The 21,013-nt window shown below is 54.2% G+C and overlaps 1 protein-coding gene across 1 annotated transcript in view; it reads left to right on the forward strand.

Annotated features, from left to right (window-relative positions):
- ADAM33 (ADAM metallopeptidase domain 33) overlaps nt 1-19,697 on the forward strand; it is a 31,032-nt gene extending 11,335 nt beyond the window's left edge. Inside the window, exons 4-24 of the mRNA XM_074587192.1 lie at nt 2,553-2,628; nt 3,115-3,191; nt 3,741-3,927; nt 4,352-4,417; nt 4,535-4,606; nt 5,076-5,242; nt 5,356-5,440; nt 6,160-6,302; nt 8,620-8,797; nt 9,170-9,259; nt 9,612-9,807; nt 11,017-11,125; nt 11,661-11,865; nt 12,801-12,878; nt 13,696-13,804; nt 14,145-14,295; nt 14,929-15,019; nt 15,918-16,163; nt 16,455-16,618; nt 17,199-17,216; nt 18,521-19,697. Of these exons, the coding sequence (XP_074443293.1) occupies nt 2,553-2,628; nt 3,115-3,191; nt 3,741-3,927; nt 4,352-4,417; nt 4,535-4,606; nt 5,076-5,242; nt 5,356-5,440; nt 6,160-6,302; nt 8,620-8,797; nt 9,170-9,259; nt 9,612-9,807; nt 11,017-11,125; nt 11,661-11,865; nt 12,801-12,878; nt 13,696-13,804; nt 14,145-14,295; nt 14,929-15,019; nt 15,918-16,163; nt 16,455-16,618; nt 17,199-17,216; nt 18,521-18,572 (2,560 nt within the window). The 3' untranslated portion in view covers nt 18,573-19,697. The remainder of the gene's footprint in view (nt 1-2,552; nt 2,629-3,114; nt 3,192-3,740; nt 3,928-4,351; nt 4,418-4,534; nt 4,607-5,075; nt 5,243-5,355; nt 5,441-6,159; nt 6,303-8,619; nt 8,798-9,169; nt 9,260-9,611; nt 9,808-11,016; nt 11,126-11,660; nt 11,866-12,800; nt 12,879-13,695; nt 13,805-14,144; nt 14,296-14,928; nt 15,020-15,917; nt 16,164-16,454; nt 16,619-17,198; nt 17,217-18,520) is intronic.
- Nucleotides 19,698-21,013: the final 1,316 nt, after the last annotated feature.

The raw sequence follows: 21,013 nt of genomic DNA on the forward strand, positions 1-21,013 counted from the left end.
CTGGAGATGTTTGTATGTCTTGTCATGACCCTAATTCTGGCTTGGTACCACTTTGCCATGCTGAAGGGATGAGTGTGGCCAGGAGGGGTGAAGAGCATCTCTGGTGGCTGTGGTGCTTCTGTCAGGGCTGGAGGAGTGTGAGGCATTGCAGGATGCTGAACTCTGGATGAGGGCGCGGGGAAACAGATGGGGGGATCGGTGGCAGCAAAAGGGAGCTGAGCACTCAGGGCAGTCCATGGCACCCAGGACCATCCATGGCACCCAAAAGCATTCATGGCACATAGGACTGTCTGTGACACTCAGGACTGTCTGAGGCACCCAGGACCATCTGTGGCGCCAAGAACTGTCTTGGCACCTAGGACTTTCCATGGCATCAAAGAGCATCCACAGCACACAGGACCATCCATGGCACCCAAGACAGTTCATGGCACTCATGATAGTCTGTGGCACTCAAGATCATCTATGGCACCCGGGGTAGTATGTGGCATCCAAGAGCATCCGTGGCACCCAAGACATGGCACCCAAGAACTTCCATGGCACTCAGGGCCATCCATGGCATCCATAGCACCCAATACCATCCGTGGCACCAAAGGCAGTCCACATGGCACCCAGGATAGTCCATAGCACCCAAGACTGGCTGTGCCTAGTGGTCGTGTCTACTGGGAAGACCAGTGCAGCCCAGACCATCTACACAGCTGTCTTGTGCCAGCTAACAGGACTCCTTAGCCTTGTTAGCTCGTGGGCCAGTGAGGCCATGCTAGACCTCAAATCTTCTTTCTTCTGGTACTTGGAGATGTGGTTAGCCTCCAAAACCATCCTTTGTGGTGTTTTCCAACAAGGCCTTCCCGTGTGCTGGAGGAGAATACACATCTCCTTGCCTTTCCCTTCCAGGGGGTCCTGGTGCTTGGCCTTCCCTGGAGAGGACATCCCAGTGGTCTGAGCCATGCTGGGACTCGCTGTGCCCCTGGATGGGACTCGCTGTGCCCCAAGTTGGGGGATCAGTTTAATCCTCCCTGTTCCCTCTATTCCCCAGGCATGGCATGGAGGCTTTCGCCTCTCCACTGTCTTCAGCCAACCCATCCCCATCCCTGTCCCCATCCTGCACAGGTGGTTGCCCATCTGCCCCCACACTAGCTGGACACTTGTCTTGCCAGGCTGCCTACAAGCCCCTATCCAGGATCCAGGCTGAGCTCCTGTCTCCTTTCTCCGCTATAACTGGAGTTACTGGTGCCAGGCACCCACTCACAGGCGGGCTGGGAAGGCGGGAACGTGCCCACAGCGACATTTTTGAGGCCAAGCTCATTGCAAAATAGAAACCAAGAGGCGGGAGGGCTATTCTGGAGCCGTCTGTTTGGTTTATTTTCTTCTGCTGTAGAATAAAGCCCCTGGGATGGGGCCAAACCCCACAAATCGAGGGCCAAGCTGTCAGCAGGGGTAAACCAGCCCTGCTTTGTCCTTCTTTGGGTGGCCAAGACCCCTGCATGCACACGGTCCTTCAGGGGACCTGCTGTCCCCATGGTGGCTGCAAGCTCATGGTGGGGCACCCCTCACCCTGGTATCTGGGCAGAGTCATGCAGCCTTCTGCAGCGTGGGAAACCCCCATCCCTTTCTCTTCTCTCCCACCACCCATGGGTTCGTTTCAGTCTAAATCCCCCCTGTCTGCTCCCCAGGACCCCCAGCCCCACACGCTTGCTGGTTACAAGCTCAGCTCTGGCTCTTCCCTGTGACAGGAAGCAATTTGTCAGCGTGGGACGGGGCTGCGTCAGGGGTGGCCCCGGGACCAGCTTTGGTGGGAGACGGCTGGCAGCTGGGGGGGAAGCTGAGGCATGCGGGGTGCAGGCAGGGGGGTGCAGGCTTTGCTAAAAGCAGTTTGAGCTTTCTCATGATCAGCTCTGTTTTTTCGGGGACCCCCCGCCCTGTTGCTGGGGTGTTGCACCAGGTGCATCACCCTTGCTGTGCCGTGAGTGGGGCGAAGTGACATACTCAGGAGTGGAGGGGGTGGCCGTGTCGGAGACCCCAAACTTCCTGTGTCCTCGGATGGACCTTGAGATTGATCCCTTCTTCTCCCAGCAGGATGCTTCCCTCTGGGGACTTTGGTAGTCCCAAGGGAGGTTTGGTCCCTATGGAGAAGCTGTCACCCTGCCTGGCTGCTCATCCTCGGTGGTGGCGAGGTGGTCCCTGAGCCAGGGGGTGGGTGGGCAGCCAGGCTCCTCCTGTGCACGTCCCCTGTCCCAGACCAGCAGGACCTTCAAGCAATATGGGCAGCCCCTTCCTTTCTGAGATGCAAAGTGGCACGCTGGACTGCTATTCATGTCCCTGCTGGCCGTGGGCAACCGCTGGTCGGGGGCCAGCCCTGACGCACCGATGATGGCCGCACTGCCAGCTCCACTGTCCAAAGCTTTGCAAAGGGAGGCTGTGAAGGGGAACCATGCAGACGGCTCAGCCCTGTATAGCTGCCCAGGGCTGGGCATAGAGGCTTGGTGTCTCCCTATGCCGGGACACCCAGAGCAGCTCGAGGGTCCTCACCCCTCTTCCCTCTCCTCTCTCTGCAGGCTGCTGGCGCCGGGCTACACCGAGACACACTACGCTGCGGACGGGCAGCCCGTGACAGTGGCCCCCAACCACACGGTGGGTGCCGGAGGACGGCCGTAGCTCACCGCCTTTTTTGAGGGTGCCTTGGCACTTGGGATGAAGCCAAAGCCCCACCGGGACGAGGCGCGGTGTTTTCGCTGGCAGCATCCCCGGCGCCTGTCGCGGCAGGAATGCAGCAACACGCGGCTCCTGTATCTCTTGGCCGCGATACAGCACCTCGGGAAATAAACACAGGCAGCGCCGGGCTCGAGCAGTCCTCGCTTTCCCCGACGTCCCCCCACCGGCCATTTGTCACCCTTCCAGCGAGCCGAGCCGGGCGTGGGGCTGTCTGTGTCCCTGGCTGAACCGCCGGAGCCAGCAGCCTCCTGGCTCCATCCCTCCCGTTCCCCGGTGCAGAGGGACACCACTCGCCTGGCTGGGAAATGCAAAATGAGTGTTATTTTGGGCCGTGCATGGGGGGTTTGTTGCTGCCCAGCCCTGTGCGGTGGTTTCTAACGGAGGTCTCCATCGCCTCTCTCCCAGGACCACTGCTACTACCACGGACACGTCCGGGGCTATGGCGGCTCCTGGGTCGTCCTCAGCACCTGCTCCGGAATACGGTATGGAGATGTGTGGGGCAGGGAGGGGCTTGTTGGGCTGACGAAGAGGGGGATGGATCCAGCTGCCCCCTTCCTCCCTGCAGGGACCCCCCCTGGGGACCCCCCGGAGCAGCGTCGAAGGTGCTGCAAGCCCAGTTCTAGATGTTTCGTGGGGCTGATTTTCCATTGCTCCCCTTCTCCTACCCTTCACCCGACCCCTGGGGCAGGCAGGGCAGGGAGAGGCTGTTTTTCTGGCAGCGTGAGCTGCCTTCAAGGAAATTTGTCTGTGGAGGAGGCAAGATCCCGCACCCTGCAGCGGGGACCCCAGAACTGAGCTTTGTCCTCCTGCAACCACCAGCTGCCATCCTGTGTTCGCGTGGTCTGACTGGCACGGAGGCTTTAACGCTACGGATATATTAGCTCATAGGGGTGTATAGACAAAGACATCCATCCCTTGCCTCTGCCCCCACTCTGGGTATGGACCAAGCTGAGGTGCAGCGAGTTTGTGGGGCCTCAGCAGGGGCTGTGAAAGTACCACAGGAGTCATCTGGGGCTGCTCTCCATTGCCAGGGGCCTGATAGTCCTGAGCAGCAACACCAGCTACTACTTGAAACCCCTGGGGAGCCTTGAGCCAGGCCATCATGTCATCCATCGAGCAGAGCACTTGCCCATCCGAAGTGGGACCTGTGGACATGGTGATGATTTCGGGAGCACTATTGCTGACGTTGCTTGGCTCTTCCAGACAGTCCATCAGCGGGTAAATCCATCCTGGGGTCCTTTGCTTGTGGAGGGGCAGAGGGCTGAGAGCGGGGCCATCTGTGCTCCTCCTAAATGCCTGCAGCTTGTGGTGGGGTGCCTCTCATCCTGGCATCTGGGCAGGGTTGCGCAGGCAGAGGGGACGTAAGGGGTGTTCATGGGCAGCTCACCTGGTTTGGAAGTGGGCAGGAGACCTCAAAGGGAGGATGTGTGGGTATGCTGTGCCATACAATGTGGGATGTGATGTAAGGCGACACTGGGAGTTGCACTAAAGCTGCACAAATTTTCCTGGTCTCCTCGTACCTCAGTTTCCCCTCTTGGCCGTCCTTCCTGGGCAGCTCTGTACTGTCTGGGGAACCTGTGATGCTCAGAGCCGCAGGCTGTCCGCTCTTTCAATCCTTCGAGTCTTGCTGTCTGTCTCGCAGGTGAAGAGAGATGCCTGGAGGACCATGAAGTACATGGAGCTGTTCATTGTTGCTGATCACACACTGGTGAGCACCACAGGGGGCAGAAACCTGGTCCCCTGCCGAAAAGCAGGGACCCTTCTCTGTCTCCCTCCCTCCCTGCTCTTCCTCTGGTGACCCTTCCCCATCCCCATCTCTCTGCAGTACAGGAACCAGAACCTCAACCTCGGCATGACCAAGCAGCGCATTGTGGAGATCGCAAACTACGTGGACAAGGTAACGGCCGGTGAGGGGGACCAGCCACCACCTCCGTGATTCCCGGTGCATGTGAAAGACCTGAGCTGGGTGCTAGCCTGGTGGTGGCCCTCAGGGACTGTCCCCATGTCACTGGGGCTAGGAGTTTAGATGGCAGATGTGAGCATGCGGTGGAAAATGCTTTGCCACCCATCGGCTCAGCTGCAGCTGTGAAGAGGGTGCTGGTTTTTCACCCTACTGTAGCAATGGGGATCAGTGCTGGCATCCTTGACACAAGCAGGGACATGCTTAGGTGCTGTCAGCTGATGGATGGCATCGTGCCACCCTGACCGGCTCCTGTGACGACACCTGTGCCTATAGAGTTCATGCTTGCAGGTGGATTTGGGACAAGTGTGTCCCCAGGTCACCCATCTGAAACACCATGGCAGTGATATAGGATGTACAGCGAATGCCAGTCCCCATCCCCTCCATCCCTGTCCCTTCCCTGCAGTTTTACAGGTCACTGAATATCAAGGTGGCCCTGATCGGCCTGGAGGTGTGGACGGAGCGGGACCAGTGCGCCGTCACCAGCGATGCCAACGCCACGCTCTGGTCCTTCCTGCAGTGGAAGAAGGCACTGAGGTCACGCAAGAAGCACGATAATGCCCAGCTGCTGACGTGAGCACCCCTATGGACCTGGAGATGTCGGGGCAGGGGGCTCCCAGCTCAGACCGGGGTCTCCAAGCCACCCCTGGGGTGCTAACTGCTCCTCTGTTCTCCTTTCTGGGCAGAGGGAAGACGTTCAGGGGGACAACCATCGGCATGGCCCCACTGGAGGGGATGTGCAGCGCAGATAACTCCGGAGGTGTCAGCGTGGTAAGAGGGGCATGAGGGTCCCTGCTGCTCCTCTCAGGCTGGGGGACCCCACTGCGACCCCATCTTGCTGGGGTTCTTCATGCGCCTGTAGGACCAGCCATCCCGGGTTGGTCCTGGGATGCAGCCCGAGAGTGAACAATGCTGCTGGTAGCCCCTTACACCTCTGAGATGTTGGCCAAATGCTTAGGAGGGTGGGAAGGGCTGGTTTAAAGTTCTCCTGCCCCATGTACACCCCCAGCTTCCAGATAGCAGCAGTGTTTGGATCGCCTGTGTTGCTTCTGCCCTTCATGTTGAATAGCCCCTGCTTGTTCCCTGCTTCTGCTTTCTGGTTTTGTAGGTCATCTCCAGCCCAGATAACTCTTATCCTCCTCCTGATGGGGTGATGGTGGCCCTGGTGACCTGTGGTCCCTAGACAGGGTGGTGGTGTGGGGCACTGAGGTTTTTGGTTTTTGGGATGCACCTTGCAAGGCCCCATGTTTTCAACAGTTGGCTCCTGCAAAAGAGTTTCCCAACAGTCCCATGCAGGACTTTTAGGAGACCAAACCCCACTTCTGCCATGAATCTTCCTCTATCCCTTTCTCTGTCCCTCCCACGGGATCCAGTTGCAATCCCAGGGATGTTGCAGTCCCTCCATCATCCCAACCTCATTCCCTGTTGCGGGATCACCCCTCTCCATCGCTCCCGGCTGCTGTGCTGATGCATGCCCCATCCCTCTGCAGGACCATTCGGAGCAGCCCATTGGAGCAGCCGCCACTATGGCCCACGAAATCGGCCACAATTTTGGCATGAGCCACGACAGCACGGGCTGCTGTGTGGAGGCCACCCCGGAGCAAGGTGGCTGTGTCATGGCAGCGGCCACCGGGTAAGTGTCGGTGGGGACGGGATGTGGACCCTAAGCCCCCCAGCAGGTTGTGGATGCTGTTTGGATCTGGGTGGGCTGGGGAGTGGGGATGGGGTCCTGTCCTGCAAGGCGCCGCTGTGGGTGCAGTGCCCCATTGCAAAGGAGAACCCGGCTGGTTGCCCTCCTCCCTGTTTGCCCTGCACATCCCAATACCCTGGAGCGAGCACACCCCAGGGCCCAGGAGCCGGCAGGGCTGGTGGTCTCCGAGGGGTAGCAGAAGATAGCAGAGGGGTAGCAGCCCCATCCCAAATGAGCCAAGGATGGAAGCAAATGGATGTTATCTGCTAGACACATTACAGGAATCCAAGGCATTTCCCTGGGCTAACCCACACCTCAGCACGATGAAATTATTCTTTATTGTAAGACTGGAGGGCCAAGGGGTGCCCAGTCCCTGGCCATGCTAGCAAGTGGTGCTACTCACAGTGCTAGCACCGCACTCATATTGCGGCGCTGCGGTGGGGTGAGCTCACATCCCTCACCCCAGCCCCACTAAATCTGGCGTTGGGATGCTCCGTGGCGGCAGCCATTAACTTTCATGCCCTCTGGCATCTCTCCAGGGTTTGTTTTCCTGTGCTTTTACCCTTTGATTCAGTCCAGAGCGGTATGAAATTCAGCCGGTTGGTGACAGACACTTCCCTTCCAAAATCCTTCTGTTGGGTTTTCCAGCTCCTGACGATACAGTCATCCCAGATTTCCCTGCACTGCAGGAAAGCAGCTGTTCACTCCCCATTATTTGAACGCACCCGCTCTTCCAGTTGATAAATAACAGTCGAACGCCACGATGTGGTGTCAGAGAGTCCCCGGGCTTTTCCCGGCGGCACTCAGGGCTGTCAGACTGTCCTGCTGACCCCATGGTGTTTAGTCTCTGCCTGGGTGGATTGTGGTGGGGAAAAACGGGGGCTTTCCAGGGCGAGGCAGCCCCGCACTTGTTTGTTTAGTTATCCTACTAATTAAATGTCCTGCCCGCACCCTCCACAGCTGGATGCGCTGGTGCAAAACAGTAGCAGATGCTGTAGCTCAGCTGTGCCCCTGCTCAGCCCTGCAGGCAAAGCTCTCCGAGCTGACATCTCCCTGTCGTATTTCTTCCGTCTTATTTTGGCTGAAATATTTTTTCTTCACGTGGGCAGAAAACACATTTTTGACTGTGTTCAGCCTGTCCCTATTTGCACGTTCATGTACCAGCTCATGGGTATATTTATTTGCTCACCCTCCGCTTGCACAGGACTTGCAGCTTTCCCTCCAGCTCAAGAGATTTCCCCCAGGCTTCAAAATTACTTTTAGAAAAAGCCCTGTGTGTCATCTCGGAAATGAGAGGTCCTAATATGAAATAAAATGCGTTTTCACCGAGAGGAGGAAATGAAACCAGCACTGAAGGGGAGAGCTGTGCACAGCTCTTACTCTCTGCTTCCTTCTTCTTCATACATCACACAAAAACCCCCACAAACTTGTGCAAAATTACGGAAGAACCACACGCAGAGCTTTGGTAGAAAAATCACCGTTTCCCTCCAGCTCCTTACAGGAAAGGCCAGTTGGGTTATTAGAGAAATGAACTTACACGTTGTAGGCTCTGATTTATTTTTTTTTTCTGCTCAAGCCTTATGAATGATTTAATATAGTTTTGGGGTTTGTTTTTTTTTTTTTTGTGTGTGTTTCTTTTCCATTTTTCTTTAACTTTTTAGAGGATTTTTCTCCATCTCAGCCTCAGAGGTATTTAAACAGCCCCAAAAGGGTATTTCCCATCAGCACTTCAGTGATAGCAGGCACATATTTAGCAGACATCCTGGGCAGATAGTCACTGCAGATGTGGAGACCTGCCTTGCGGTTAGGACGGAGGCATTTGCGGTGTCCCAGTTGCAGAGGACTGAGGCACAAAGGTGACACCTGCAGCAGCAATAAGCTGGCAGAGCCTGCAGGCATGGGCGCTCCCTGGGCTGCGAGGTTTAGCCGATGGGGGTCTCCAGTCTTTAAGAGGTTTCTTGCTGGAGGGCTGATGCTCTGGGGGTGGGGTATAGCAGGTCTGCTTGTCCACCCCATCCCATTCTGGAAGATATTTGGGCTTAGTGAGCTGTCCCCTGGTTGTTAGTCTGGTGTTCAGCCGTGCAAGTTAGGCTGGGAGATGTTAGCAGTCGATGCATCTGGCTGAAGGTGGCTTCTGCTCTTGGAAGGGTTTGTGCCAGTTTGCCCATGTCCTTATTTCCCAGCTCTGACTGTGGTTTTCCACCTTCTCCTGGTCCCGATCGCCCTGGTTCCCATCCCTCCCCATCTGTCCCCTGCGCAGACACCCCTTCCCTCGCGTGTTCAGCTCCTGCAGCAAGAGACAGCTGGAGAACTACTTCCAGAAGGGAGGTGGCATGTGCCTATTCAACCTGCCCGACACCAAGGACCTGGTGGTGGGACGGAAATGTGGCAACGGCTTTCTGGAGGAAGGAGAAGACTGTGATTGCGGGGAGGTGGAGGTATGGTGCTGGGTGCTGCATTGCTTTCCCGCAGAGGCTTTGGCAGCTCAGCTCAGCTGCTGGGTGGCAGGACGTGGCCCATGTGGAGAGGGGTATTTCCAAAAGAAAGGTGTTTGCTCGTCACCACAGGGGCTCCATCCCAAGGGCTCTTCCCAGTCCCACCTTCCTAAAGCCATTTAACCAGTGCCTGGCTTTCTTCTTGACTTTGCCCTAGAGTGCTCAGGTCTTCCTCATCCCTCCCTGTGACTCAGTTTTCCCGTTGCCAAAAAGAGAAAAGCAATGCTGTGATGGGTGGAGAAGGGGCTGGGGGCAGCACTGGGGAAGGGATGGACTCACTGATTGAGGTGGTGTCTTCTTCTTCTCCCTACGCAGGAGTGCACCAACCCATGCTGCAATGCACACAACTGCACGCTGAAGGCGGGGGCCCAATGTGCCCACGGTGACTGCTGTCAGAACTGCAAGGTAAGCTCCCCCCCACCATGTCCACTCACCTGCTCAGGGGCTGAGCAGGGAGATATGGCCCCCACCATTCCCTTGGGACTCGTGTGCTGCATGTCCATAAGGTCAAACCCCCCGGCTGCCAAATGAGGAGGGTTACGCGTAAACTTGTATCTGCAGGACACTCTCTGCTGGCTGCTTTGTGGCTGGGGTCCAGCCCAGAAATTTGGCTTTATACCTTGACAGCCCTATATAGTCCCACAGGAAACATTATAGATGGTTTATGGCCCCAAGCTGTACTGGGGGGCAGCAGCAATGCCAGCTTGGCCCCTTTCCTGCTGCTCAGGGCTGATGTTTCTGTCTCCTCCTGCGGCAGCTAAAGGTGGCTGGAACGATCTGCAGGGAAGCAGCGGGATCCTGTGATCTCCCCGAATACTGCACGGGTGCCTCACCCTACTGCCCAGCCAATGTGTACCTGCTGGATGGCTCGTCCTGTGCCTACGGCGAGGCTTACTGCAACAACGGCATGTGCATGACCCACCACCAACAGTGCGTCCAGCTCTGGGGACCAGGTGAGTCCCACCAGCCCCAGCCCTGCCTCCTTGCCACCCCTCTCCAGAGCAGGAGCCACACTGGGGCTCAGCGCTGTGTCTGCACATGGGGTCCCTGTGGCCCCTGCCCGTGGGACTGGAGGGTGGTGGATGGAGGGGTTGTGGTGTCCCCATCCAGGGTTGGGGTCTGCGTCTGTGGGGCTGGTGTGGAGGGCTGGGGGTGCTGTGCCCACACACTCACAGGTGCCTGGTCCTCTGCTGTGTCCGTCCACCGGCTGCCTATGGCTCCCGTGCTGCATACAGCCCATGCATTACATACAGCCCCCGTGCTGCATATGTCCCCCATGCTGCGTATGATCCCCGTGCTGCACATGACTCCATAGGCTGCAGGCGACCTCCACGCTGTAGTGCAGCCCATACCCTACATATGGCTGCAACGCTGCATACAGTGTGTACGCTGCATAGACTGTATATGGCCTTCTCACTCTAGTTTTAGCCCGTATTTTGCGTATGGCCCTCGCACTGCCTACAGACTCCATTTTGCATATGGCCCATAGGTGATGTGGCTCCGATGGTGTACATAGCCTCCATAGTGTGTATGGCCAGATCCTGTGTACGGTTCCACACTTCATATGGCTACATGCTGTATACTGCCGAAGGCTGTATACAGCCCCGACACTACATACGGTCCCCACTCTGCATACGGCCCATAGCTCATATGCTCCATGTGGCCGTCTGCTGTGTATGGCCCCCAGCTGCGTATGACCCCATGCTGCGTAGGGCCTCCACACTACATATGGCCACCCACAGCCGCATGCTGCACCCTGCCCGTGTGCGCACTACAGTGCCCATACCCACACTGCCAACACCCCGCTCGCACCCCTGTGCACCCCTCTACTGCTCCCACCCCGTACAGGGCACACAGGTCCCCGTTTGCATAGTGGTGCTGTCACCCCCCAGGGCGAGCACCTGTGGGTGCCCCCAGAAAAGCTGCAGCAGGCACAGTGGGGAATCCTCCCCCAGGGCCAAAATCTTCTGCAAGACCCCAGAGCAAAGGGGTTTTCACCCCTCTTGTGCTGTTCGTGTCCTGGCACCTGCATCAGCAGCTCTCTGGGAGACTTTTACATGGTATTTTCTCCATGAGCATCCAGCCCTTCCTCCCGATTTTGATATTTCTCCCTGCTGGCTGCTTTCCCCATCCCATGCAGGATCTTTCCTTCCTCCCTGCAGGCGCCTGGCCAGCTCCGGACGCCTGTTTCCAGGACGTGAACATGGCCGGCAACACCTACGGCAACTGTGGCAAAGACAGCCAAGGGCGCTATGTGAAGTGTGACAAGAGGTGGGTGCAGCACTGGCACCCCTGGGTGCCCCATCTGGTCCTCCTGCACCCGCAGCCCCCCACTGTAAAGGGACTGTCAGGGTCCTACCTCAGGCTGCTGGCATCACCCCTTGGGCCAGCTCCGTTTTGGACCTGAGGAAGCCACCAGGTCCTTCCTGGGCTCAGTCCCTGTCACTGCTGGGAAGTTGTCCCACCATGCATCATCTCCCAGCCCAGCCTGAAGAGAAGGAAAATCAAAGCAGCATCAGCAGAAGATCCTATTTAGGGAGTGTGTGCTCTTCAGTGTTCCCATTTAGACCATGGATGTTAGAGGGATCCCCGCCGGCCTGTTCCCTCCAACATTTCTCTGTGCTGTCCGTGATTTATCTAAGTCCTTTCTGAACCTGCTGAGCTTCTCCCATCACAAGCTAACATGTCTGTAAATTCAGAGGGAGATGAGCCAGCAGGCAGTGGGGCAGGGGGTGATGGGGCAGGGAGGGTGAGGTGGCCGGTACCCACATCTCCTGCACTCACCTTGGCCGTGCCCTCCTCCTAGGGATGCTATGTGTGGCAAGATCCAGTGTCAGAGCTCAGCTAAGAAGCCCCAGGGGACCAATACTGTCTCCATCGACACCACCATCCGCTTCAATGGGCGGGAGGTGAAGTGCCGAGGCACCTACATGTACACTGCGCAGGATGATGAGGAAGACCTCTCCGACCCTGGGCTGGTGATGACAGGGACAAAATGTGGAGATGGGATGGTGAGTACCTCTTCCCAAGGGTGGAGTCTCCTACAGGAGATCGTCTCCTTGGCTCTTATCCCAGCTCCAGTGTGGACATAAGCCCTTCTCTGTGTTACAGCCAGGACATGATTTCCTCCACACTTGCAGATGTTGTCCTGGTGACATCTCAACCAGAGCATGTCTAGACATCACTAGATGCTTGTGTGTGGGCCACCAAATTCTTCTCTCTGGGCTCCATGCTTCTTTACTGATTTAACACATAGTGGAGCAACCCCAACGAGAATTGCATGCCCAGGATGAGGCTTCCTCCTATGAATAAATTGTTTCCCTGGGGAAGGCTGTGTTAGGAATCAAGACAAGAGATCAAAACAGATGCTGCTAATTGAGCATTAGTTTTTTTTACAGCCCCTGCATCTCAAAGTACTTTACAGAGGGTCAGCTCAGCTGAGGAAGGGCACAAGCCTGGTAGACAGCACAGTAGCAGGGATGCATGCCAGACAGAGCTGTATGGGGAGATATGGTCTTTGCTATTTGGCATTTTAATTGTGAGATTTTCATCCCACTTTGGGAGGGAAGGCCAAATGTTGATATTTCATGAGAAAGGATGACTGGTTTTGAAATCCAGTGTTGGTTTTTTTGGCTGGTGCCTGCCTTTTAGGGCCAGATGGAAAATGCCTTCTCCAGGAGCTGCCAGGTGGGTTGTTGAGGGGGAGAGTGGGAGTGGTGGTGGCTGGTCTTTGCTGAACCATCCTGGATTGAGGAATGGCAGAGGTTTCCTGGGCTGTGCTGAAAATTGGAGTGAAATGCATTGACCTGGCACAATACGATTTCACCAACCTGTGTTTTCCAATGGACAGCATCCTTCCAGAGGACTCCCATCTGTGAAGCCAGAAGATTGCTGTCCCCCCTTTCTTGGGTCTTTCTATAACCTTGGCTTCTTGGCTCTCTCTCAGGTTTGCAAAGATCGCCGATGCCAGAATGCCTCCCTTTTTGAGCTGGAAAAGTGTGTTTCCCAGTGCAACGGTCATGGGGTGAGTTATTGCTGGAGACCTATAGCGGGTTCCTGAGAAGAGCGCAGATTCTTAAGCAAAATCAAGTGTCTCCCACAGGGATGAGCCTTGCAACACCGTGGGCATCTGCTTGTCATAACTCTCACGTGCATGAGCTATGGGTGAGACTGCTCTGAGGTCTTTGCTTAACCGTGTCCAAGTTAGAGGAAGAAGATCATTCATGATGCAAGGACCATCTGCAAAATTTGGATCAGGGTCCAATTTGAACTGGAGAGCGTTAAGAGCTCAGAGCAGGTGCCTGTTCCCTCTGAGAGTAAAGCAAGAGTTAGAAACACAACTGGGACTGCAAAAAGGCAGGGAATTCATTCAGTGAATAGAATGAGACACTATTGTCCAAAGCTTAAAGGCTACAAAGATTTGACCTCTGCGGAATGCAGGGCTTTGTCAGATAAGGCAACAACAATACTATGGTTTAATGGGGAAATCCCAAGGAGAAGATGTTTAACAGACTTCTGGCCTAATGCAAAGTATTAAGGGCATCAGACTTGTCTATGACAAGTGGTGTGAAAACTGGGGGTATAACATACCTGTCTTCAGTGTTTCTGCAAAGAGCAGGGCAATAAAAGTATCATCAAGAAAATATCTCTGAACATTGCAATCCCAGATTTGAAGGGCAACACAGGCAGGGTCCAAGTGATGTTTAAAGGGTGAATATTGGCAGCGGGTAAGCTCCTTTAGCCCAGACTCCTGCCATTGGGCATCTGGTCTCATCCCCACTGTACAGACCGTCGTTTCCATATGTTCCTCATGATCTCCAACCCTCCTTCTCTCTCTGCAGGTCTGCAACAGCAACAAGAACTGCCACTGCGATGCTGGCTGGGCTCCCCCCTACTGCGAGAAGCCGGGCTTGGGCGGCAGCGTGGACAGTGGCCCTGTGCAGCGTGACAGTGAGTCCCGACTCTTCGACCCGTGCCTTGTGATGCTGGTGGGGCTGGAGCGATGCCACAAAATGGGGAGATGGTGCGATAAAGCTGCTGACAGTTCTGCTCCCAAATGTGCTGGGTTAGGTCTGTTCAGGCCTGTGCCCAGCTTTCGTTGCTTGGTGGCCACCCATTTTAATCAGAAGCCACCAGATGGTACTGCTCCCTTTTTAGAGATGTGGTCAGCAAAGATGTCCCTAGCCTGGGTGGCCAGAAATGGGCAGACGGGACCGATGTTTCCATTGAGTGAAGCTGGAGGCTGCTGGCTTTCCCAGCACCGCACTCACCTTTGTGCTTTCCCTGCCAGATCACGAAGCCATCTTAGTAACTCTTCTGCTCGTCTTCCTGCTCTTCCTCCCGGCCCTGATGATGAGCATCTACTTTTGGTACCGACGGGAGAACTCGCTCCTGAATAAATGGATAATGGAGATGAGAAGGAGGAGCCAGGAGACATATAGGTGGGTGATGTTTCCTAAATCCCATCTCTTTTGAGGACCTAGTGAGACCCTGAAGTGTTTTCTTGCCACTGGCGGTATCCAGCCTGGTTGGAATGGTTGTGGGGGAGCTGGTGGTGCACAGGGCCTGTTTCAAACTGGTATGAGACCTGGTTGAGGTATGAAGAGTTCTCTCCTGGGACAATCTGAGGCACTCAGTTCTCCCCTGAGCAGAGGACAGGAATGGTCTGTTGGACAGGACAACCCCAGAGAGTGGTGATGAAGGTGGCCTGGTACCAAGGAGCTTTCTTGCCAACTGCTCCTAGCAGGTTGCAAAAACTGGAAGAGCTCTAAAGTAGCGCTGAATTTAGATATTCCCATTATTTCCCCTCCCAGTACAGGTACAGACACACACATACCTCAGAGCCCTTGCAATAATTTGAGAAAAAAACCCCAGAACTAAACAACCTACTTCATTACCCTCATTATCTCAAGACAGACTTGTCATCCCCGCTCACCCAGCACTACAAGACTGTCTGTTAACAATCTGTTAATGGAGACAGGATCTCGCTGACGTGCAGCATTTCAGGAGACAGCTGTTGCAAAAATATTTGCTTTATTTTGCCATCTGTGATTTATGTTTGTGATCCTGGGCAGGAGCAAAACCATCAGTCGGAAGTCAACTGCTGGTCATCCCAAAGCTGCTTTTACCTTGCGGAGCATTTCCACCTCCAGCCACGCTAATAAAGTAAGTAATAACTTGCATTCCAAGTTTGCTTTCCCTCCCTGGGACTTGATGCTTGTGGGCGATCACATCTCCCTCCAGCAACTGGTCAAGCAACTGGTACTCCATGCTGGTTTTGCGTTGTGTCTACACTGCGAGCCCTTCATCAGTAGTACACACACCTCCTAAAAGTGAGTCTGTTGAGTTCTGCCTGCTCAAAAACACCCCAGTGATTGCCAGGAGCCTTGGCCGGGAAATTGCCCATCACCATGGCAAAGCTTAGCAGGGACTCTGAAATCCCACTGATGACTTTGTGCTGGGTCTCTGGGGAGGCAGATGCTTCTGCTGCTGGTTGTGTCAGCTCAGGTGACCTTGGGATGAGTAGGCCCGGGGCTGAATTTAGGTAGAAAGCAGTGGTCTTTTTGAGCATGACCACAATGGCTGGGATCAAGGCAGAAGGGATGATGTCTCCCGTCTCTGTAATTCAGTCTGGTCAAAATCTGGTATGGATTCACCAGAGCTGGTCCTGGTCCAGATCTTCTGAGCCCAACACCTTTCTCATCCCTGTGTGCTGTCATAGGATTAGCGAGGAGCAAATTTTTTCAGCTATTGGGTGCGATGGTGAAAGTGGTGGTCCCAGAAAGTGGAATAAATACCCAATGTTCCTTCTGCGACTCCCTAGCACACAGACCTTGAGGGGACATCTGCTTTTTAGCATCCAAGAAAATGCACCTAAGGATTTGGAAGTGTTCAAGACCAGGCTGGATGGGGCTTTGAGCAACCTGGCCTAGTGCGAGGTGTCCCTGCTGATGGCAGGGGCGTTGGAACTAGATGATCTTTAAGGTTCCTTCCAACCTAACCCATTCTATGGTTCCATGATTCTATGATTTTCTCCATACTTCTGCTTTTCTCGTCCCTGCAGGCAACACGGGCTGCATGCCCCCCCAAACCCAGTGCTCACCAGCCTGGTTCCCAGCCCGTCAACATTGTTCACCCTCTTCGCCCGACTCCTCACTCCATCCCTCCACGCCCAAGAGACCCCAAGCCTGCCAGGCCACCTCCACCAGTCAGCAAATCACCCATGGTCCCCATCAAAACGGTCGTCTCCCAGGCTAAGATGCCACCTCCGAAGAAACCTCTTCCCTGCAGCCCCGTGAGGACTCCACTGGTGAGCTTTACTGGCTGGCTGTACTTTCCCGCCAGACTCATAGAAATTCCCTGGTTTTTGGCTGCCTGTGGCTCTTTTGGGTTGGACACTATTGAGAAACTGTCACGTCACCCTAAGAGATTAATCTGTTGCAATGGTGAAGAAAGCTCAGTAGATAATGATTAAGGTGGTTTGGGTGTTGTTATATGTTTTGAAGCATCTCAGCTCCGCAGCAGGGGAGAGAGGTTTGTAGGAGGTCACTGAATGCTTCTTTGAGGATGTTGTCTCTCACCATACACTTTGTGATCCCAGGTTGTCCCAAAGCACCAGCCCCCGCGCCGGCCACTGCCTGGAAGTCCTCTTCTGGCCAAAGAACTGCCTCCTGCACATGGACAGACCCTGCTGGTCATGGTCCCTCCTACCAACTTCAAGGCATCGGGTATAAGTGCCATGAGCCACCCCACAAGGCCATTAAAGTAAGTTGAGAGAAGAGTCGAGCTACTTCTCACAACTGCTGGGGTCCTGTGGGTCACATCTGGGCGGGACATTCCAAATGTCACTGTGGTGTGCTCTGGTCTGCCCCTTATGGTGTCTTCACTGTGACCTGGATTTCTCCTGCTCCTCCCCAATGTGGCTGGCTGATGTTTACAGGCCAGAGTGCTGAGGATGAGGAGAAATGCTCTGTGCTCTGGGGTATGTGGGTCTGCGCACGCTGGTGGAGTTATAGAGGTGTTCAAAGCCCACCAGCTGTGGGGGTAACTGGCCTGCAGGGCATTGAGGATCTTTGGTAAGGGGCATCTGGGGACAGCACCAACAGGTAGGAAGGAAATCAGAAGACCTCCCAAGTTCTTATACCTGGGGAGCAACCGCAACCAAAGTGACCAAGGTTGGGACTTTGGGTCTTGTCGGGTCCTGATGGGTTAAGGGAGATGCCATCTTTTGGGGGTGCATATGGGCCCCCATCCCAGACCATGGAGCGGGCTGTTGGTGAGCCTCTGGGGAAAGTGGACTGAAGGGACATACGTTGATGCTGTATTTTGTCTTTCCTCCCTACAGACCGATGCCACCTCAAAGGTGAGTCACCGACACCGTGTAGGACCGTTGGGGGATGGTCTTCGCTGCTTGTGGGGCATGGTCTTTGGTTAAGCACTGGGCTAGGACCCGAGAGTCTGGGGATTAAATGTCCCCCTTTCCCAGGGGCTCTTAGATGAGCAGGACATAGGCCCTCTGGGTACCCAAACAATAGCAGGGCTTGGACACCTGTATCCAAGGGAATGGAGGACATGGGCTTTCCAGTTTGGAGCTGTGAGATTCAGTCCAAGTCCTTTACAATATCACTGCTACTTTCAACTCTCGCTGTATTGCTAAATCCCCTGGAAATAGGTCAGTGGAGCCTCAGGGGATCACGCTTGCATTCGTTCCTGCTAGCCAGGTTTGTGGGCCATATCCAACCATGGAGAGAAGGCACATGCTGGACTGAAGTTGGCTTTCATCCCCAGATGGTTTGCCTTGCTAATTACTGTTTTGACCCTCTTGGACCATTTTAGGTTCCTATGTCTTTGTAGTTGCCACCACAAGGAGGCTGAATGTGCCCCAGAATTTCTCAGTGTAATTCAATCCCTGTAGCTCATCTCTTCTAGTAGATAAACCAGGCCTGTTCTGTGGTCCTGAAAGAAAATATTTGTCACATCCCAGCAGAAAAACTCAACTCCCTCTCCAGATGGTGTAGTTTTGTCCTTGCTGCCCACTGAGAGCATTCCCTGGCCGTCCTCTCTTGAAATGGAGCCCACGTAAAAAAGTGTTGACTGGTGGGGCCAAACTTGCGCCAGGGAGCAGGAGGTACCCGTGTCCTGGTCTGAATTTTTACTTGACACGACCAACGTGGTAAGAGAGGGTCAAGGAACTGTTTTCTTTCCTAGATGGATGAGGTGAGATATTTTATGAATTCCCAGGATGGACTATAGGGTCCATATCTTGTTGGTCGATTTGGTGACGTCTCTTGGTAGCGCACAAACCACGTTTTGGCTGTTTTGGGGAATCTGAGAGCAGTAACCCCTTTGGGGACATTGTTCCTGCAGTTGGTGGGCTCACAGTTCTCACTGCTGGTTTCTACCCAGTGCCACCACCTGCTTTTGTGGGCTCTGTGTCCTATAGGGTTTTGAGGGTACGCCAAAGGAAAACACCCCAAATGGATACAATTTGGGGTTGTATCTTTGAGAGAGGACATGGGTGACCATGACAGTCCCAGGTCCCCTCTGGTCCCGGGTTCAGCAGCTGGTCTGTCTTCCCTGGGCTTTGAAAGGGTGGTTGTGGTGGAGGTGGATGCTTGGTCTCTGCACTCAAATGAATTGTCTTCTTTCTCTTTCTTCTTGCTCTAGGCCAGTCCCGCCCATCAAAGTCCAATCAACCTCCTTCCCCTTGAAGAAGTGACAAACCAAGGACACCTTAAGCGCATCCTTCCTGAGCTGGCTCTCCTGATTTGCACTGCTGCTGGCGACAGGGGTCTTTTATTCCTCTCTTGTTTTATTTGTCTTTTGATACCAGAGGACTATTTTTATAAGACAGAATATGTATTCAGCACAAAAACTGTAGTGGTGGGGGGAGGAGAGGGGAAATCGGTACCATGACAAAACTAAGGGTTGGGGTAGGCTGGCGGTGGGTTTACCATGATGGAGACTCCACCACAGCTTCTGGCATCGCTTCCTGGCCAATTTACCCCCCAGCTTTAGTTTCTTATTGACATTGCACGTGGGCTGGGATAGGGTGACTTTGGGTCAAGTGAACATCCAACACTGACGAAAGATGCTGACAACAGTGGCAGCGAAAGCCGTGTAATATCCTTCTAGCTACCTCCTCCTTCTCCTCCAGGCCCCACCATCACCCACTGCCACCAGAGTTCAATGCTGGGTATTGTCTCCGGGGAGACATTTGCCATGAGAGAAAAGTGATTTCCAGTTTGGACTCTGCCATACAGTGCTGGGACATTTCCATGAAGGAAAGGATCCAAGTTCTCAGACTTCTCCTGGCCTCCTGCCTGATTGCACAAGAAAAACTAGTGACAATCCTGGGGCCATACCTGGAAGGAGAAGCTGTCTGGGAAACGGTTTAAGGTCTGAAGTGCTGGTGGCAGCTGGTTACCAGGGTGCTTTCTAGGGGCTCAGGAGCCCTCCATGAACATTGCATGTTCCCTGCTTATGGGGCAAGCCCAACAGTGGCTCTGTGAGCTGCTAACACTCTGCTGTCCAAAGGGGGAAGTAGCCACAAGCCGGGAACAGGAGCAGGAAGACCTCCTGCCTGTGTCAATGGCTTGCCCAAAGGCCTTGGCCAAGCCATTGCATTTCTCTGTGCCTCAGTTCCCCCTGTCTGTAAAACAGGGGGTAATACCTACCTCACAGGGGTGTTGTGAGGTTTAACAAACTGATGTCTTGAAAGGGCTTTACAATCCTCAGATGAAAGGTGCTGTTGACCTGCACAGTACTATACCGTGCCACTTTCGTATGACTTGACATGCGGCTCTGTCAGGGTCTGAAATGAGAACAAAGGCTTTGTACTGTCTGCTGGCTCCTCCGTCTCTTTTCTTGTTCAGATGTTCCTTGAGCCTTTAGACACCGAGGACTCTGGCTCTCCCACCACATCAGTGCAAACAGACAGCCCTGGAACCCCTTCTCTTACCCCTGAAACCTGGGATCATTTGGTCCAACTGGGTGTGAAATGTCAGCTACCCTGGCGTAGTTCCCATCTGTCCTAGGAAAAATTTTTTGAGATACGTTGAACCAATGTAAAGGTTGTTCATGATGTAGGCGCAGGGACAACCCTCAGGAAACTTCTCTGGTGTTTCATTACCCCCAGGGTTATAAAATGGGCTGCTAATCGTAGGTTGTGGTTAAGGCCACCTTAACCTAAGCTGTCCTTACTCTCTTAACATCAGACTTTGTTTCGAAGCCTTTGGTCACACACGTGGGTCTTCCCTGAAGCATCTCTGGTACCTCTGTATTTGTCTTGGTTGGTGAATATCCCAGTGGGATGTGGGATCCAGCAGCTCCTCTTACTCTGATAGCAAGTCACAAAATCACAGAGTCATTAAGTTGAAAGGGACCTCTTGAGATCATCCACAGATGACCTCCAGGGGACAGGATACATGAACTGATCCCTAAACCTTCCCAAGGTGCCATTCTTTTTCGTGATCTTCCAAGGACTTCTGACATGGTCAGACTTGAGGAAGAGCCTATGGAGCTCCTGGAGAGGGGAAACCCGGCTGCCTGCCTGTGAATGCCCTTGCTTCTACTGTCCAGTATACGTGTTAGCAGAGGGTTAAACAGTTGGAGAGGGTTTGGAGAAGTCGCTGCAATGATGGAGTGGCTGGAAAAAACTTTTCTCAATGAGTCGAGCCATTTAACTTAATGACAAAGTGACAGCTCTGCAGTCAAAAAAACACCTTACTGTGAGACCAGCAAGCGAATGATCACATCAAGCTGATGCAATGTCCTGGGGCTTGGATTCTTGCCCATTAATGCCACCTACCTGGCTATTACACTCCCTTTTGTCTCCTCCTGTTGCCAGTGGGGAGAGATGGGGAGTTCATCCTCTACAGCTATCCAAACTTCACCAGCAGTGCAGAGCTAGGACACGCACATTCGGGGGCTAAATTTGAGCTATTCAGGGTAGAAAGGAATGGACAGAAACCCCCATTTCTGATCTCAGCGATCCTGCAAAGATGTACTGGTCTAGGTGCTCTGCTCAGCAGCACAAGTACAATGAAGTTTTACACCTGTCTCAAAGACACTGTCTCTGCCTGTGAGATGTCCTTGCATGCACCAGCAGATTTTTCTTGAGGCAGACTGGCTGTGCTGTGGTGCAGAATGACCCATCAC

This window comes from Larus michahellis, chromosome 5, assembly GCF_964199755.1.
Source record: "Larus michahellis chromosome 5, bLarMic1.1, whole genome shotgun sequence".
NCBI lineage: Eukaryota > Metazoa > Chordata > Aves > Charadriiformes > Laridae > Larus > Larus michahellis.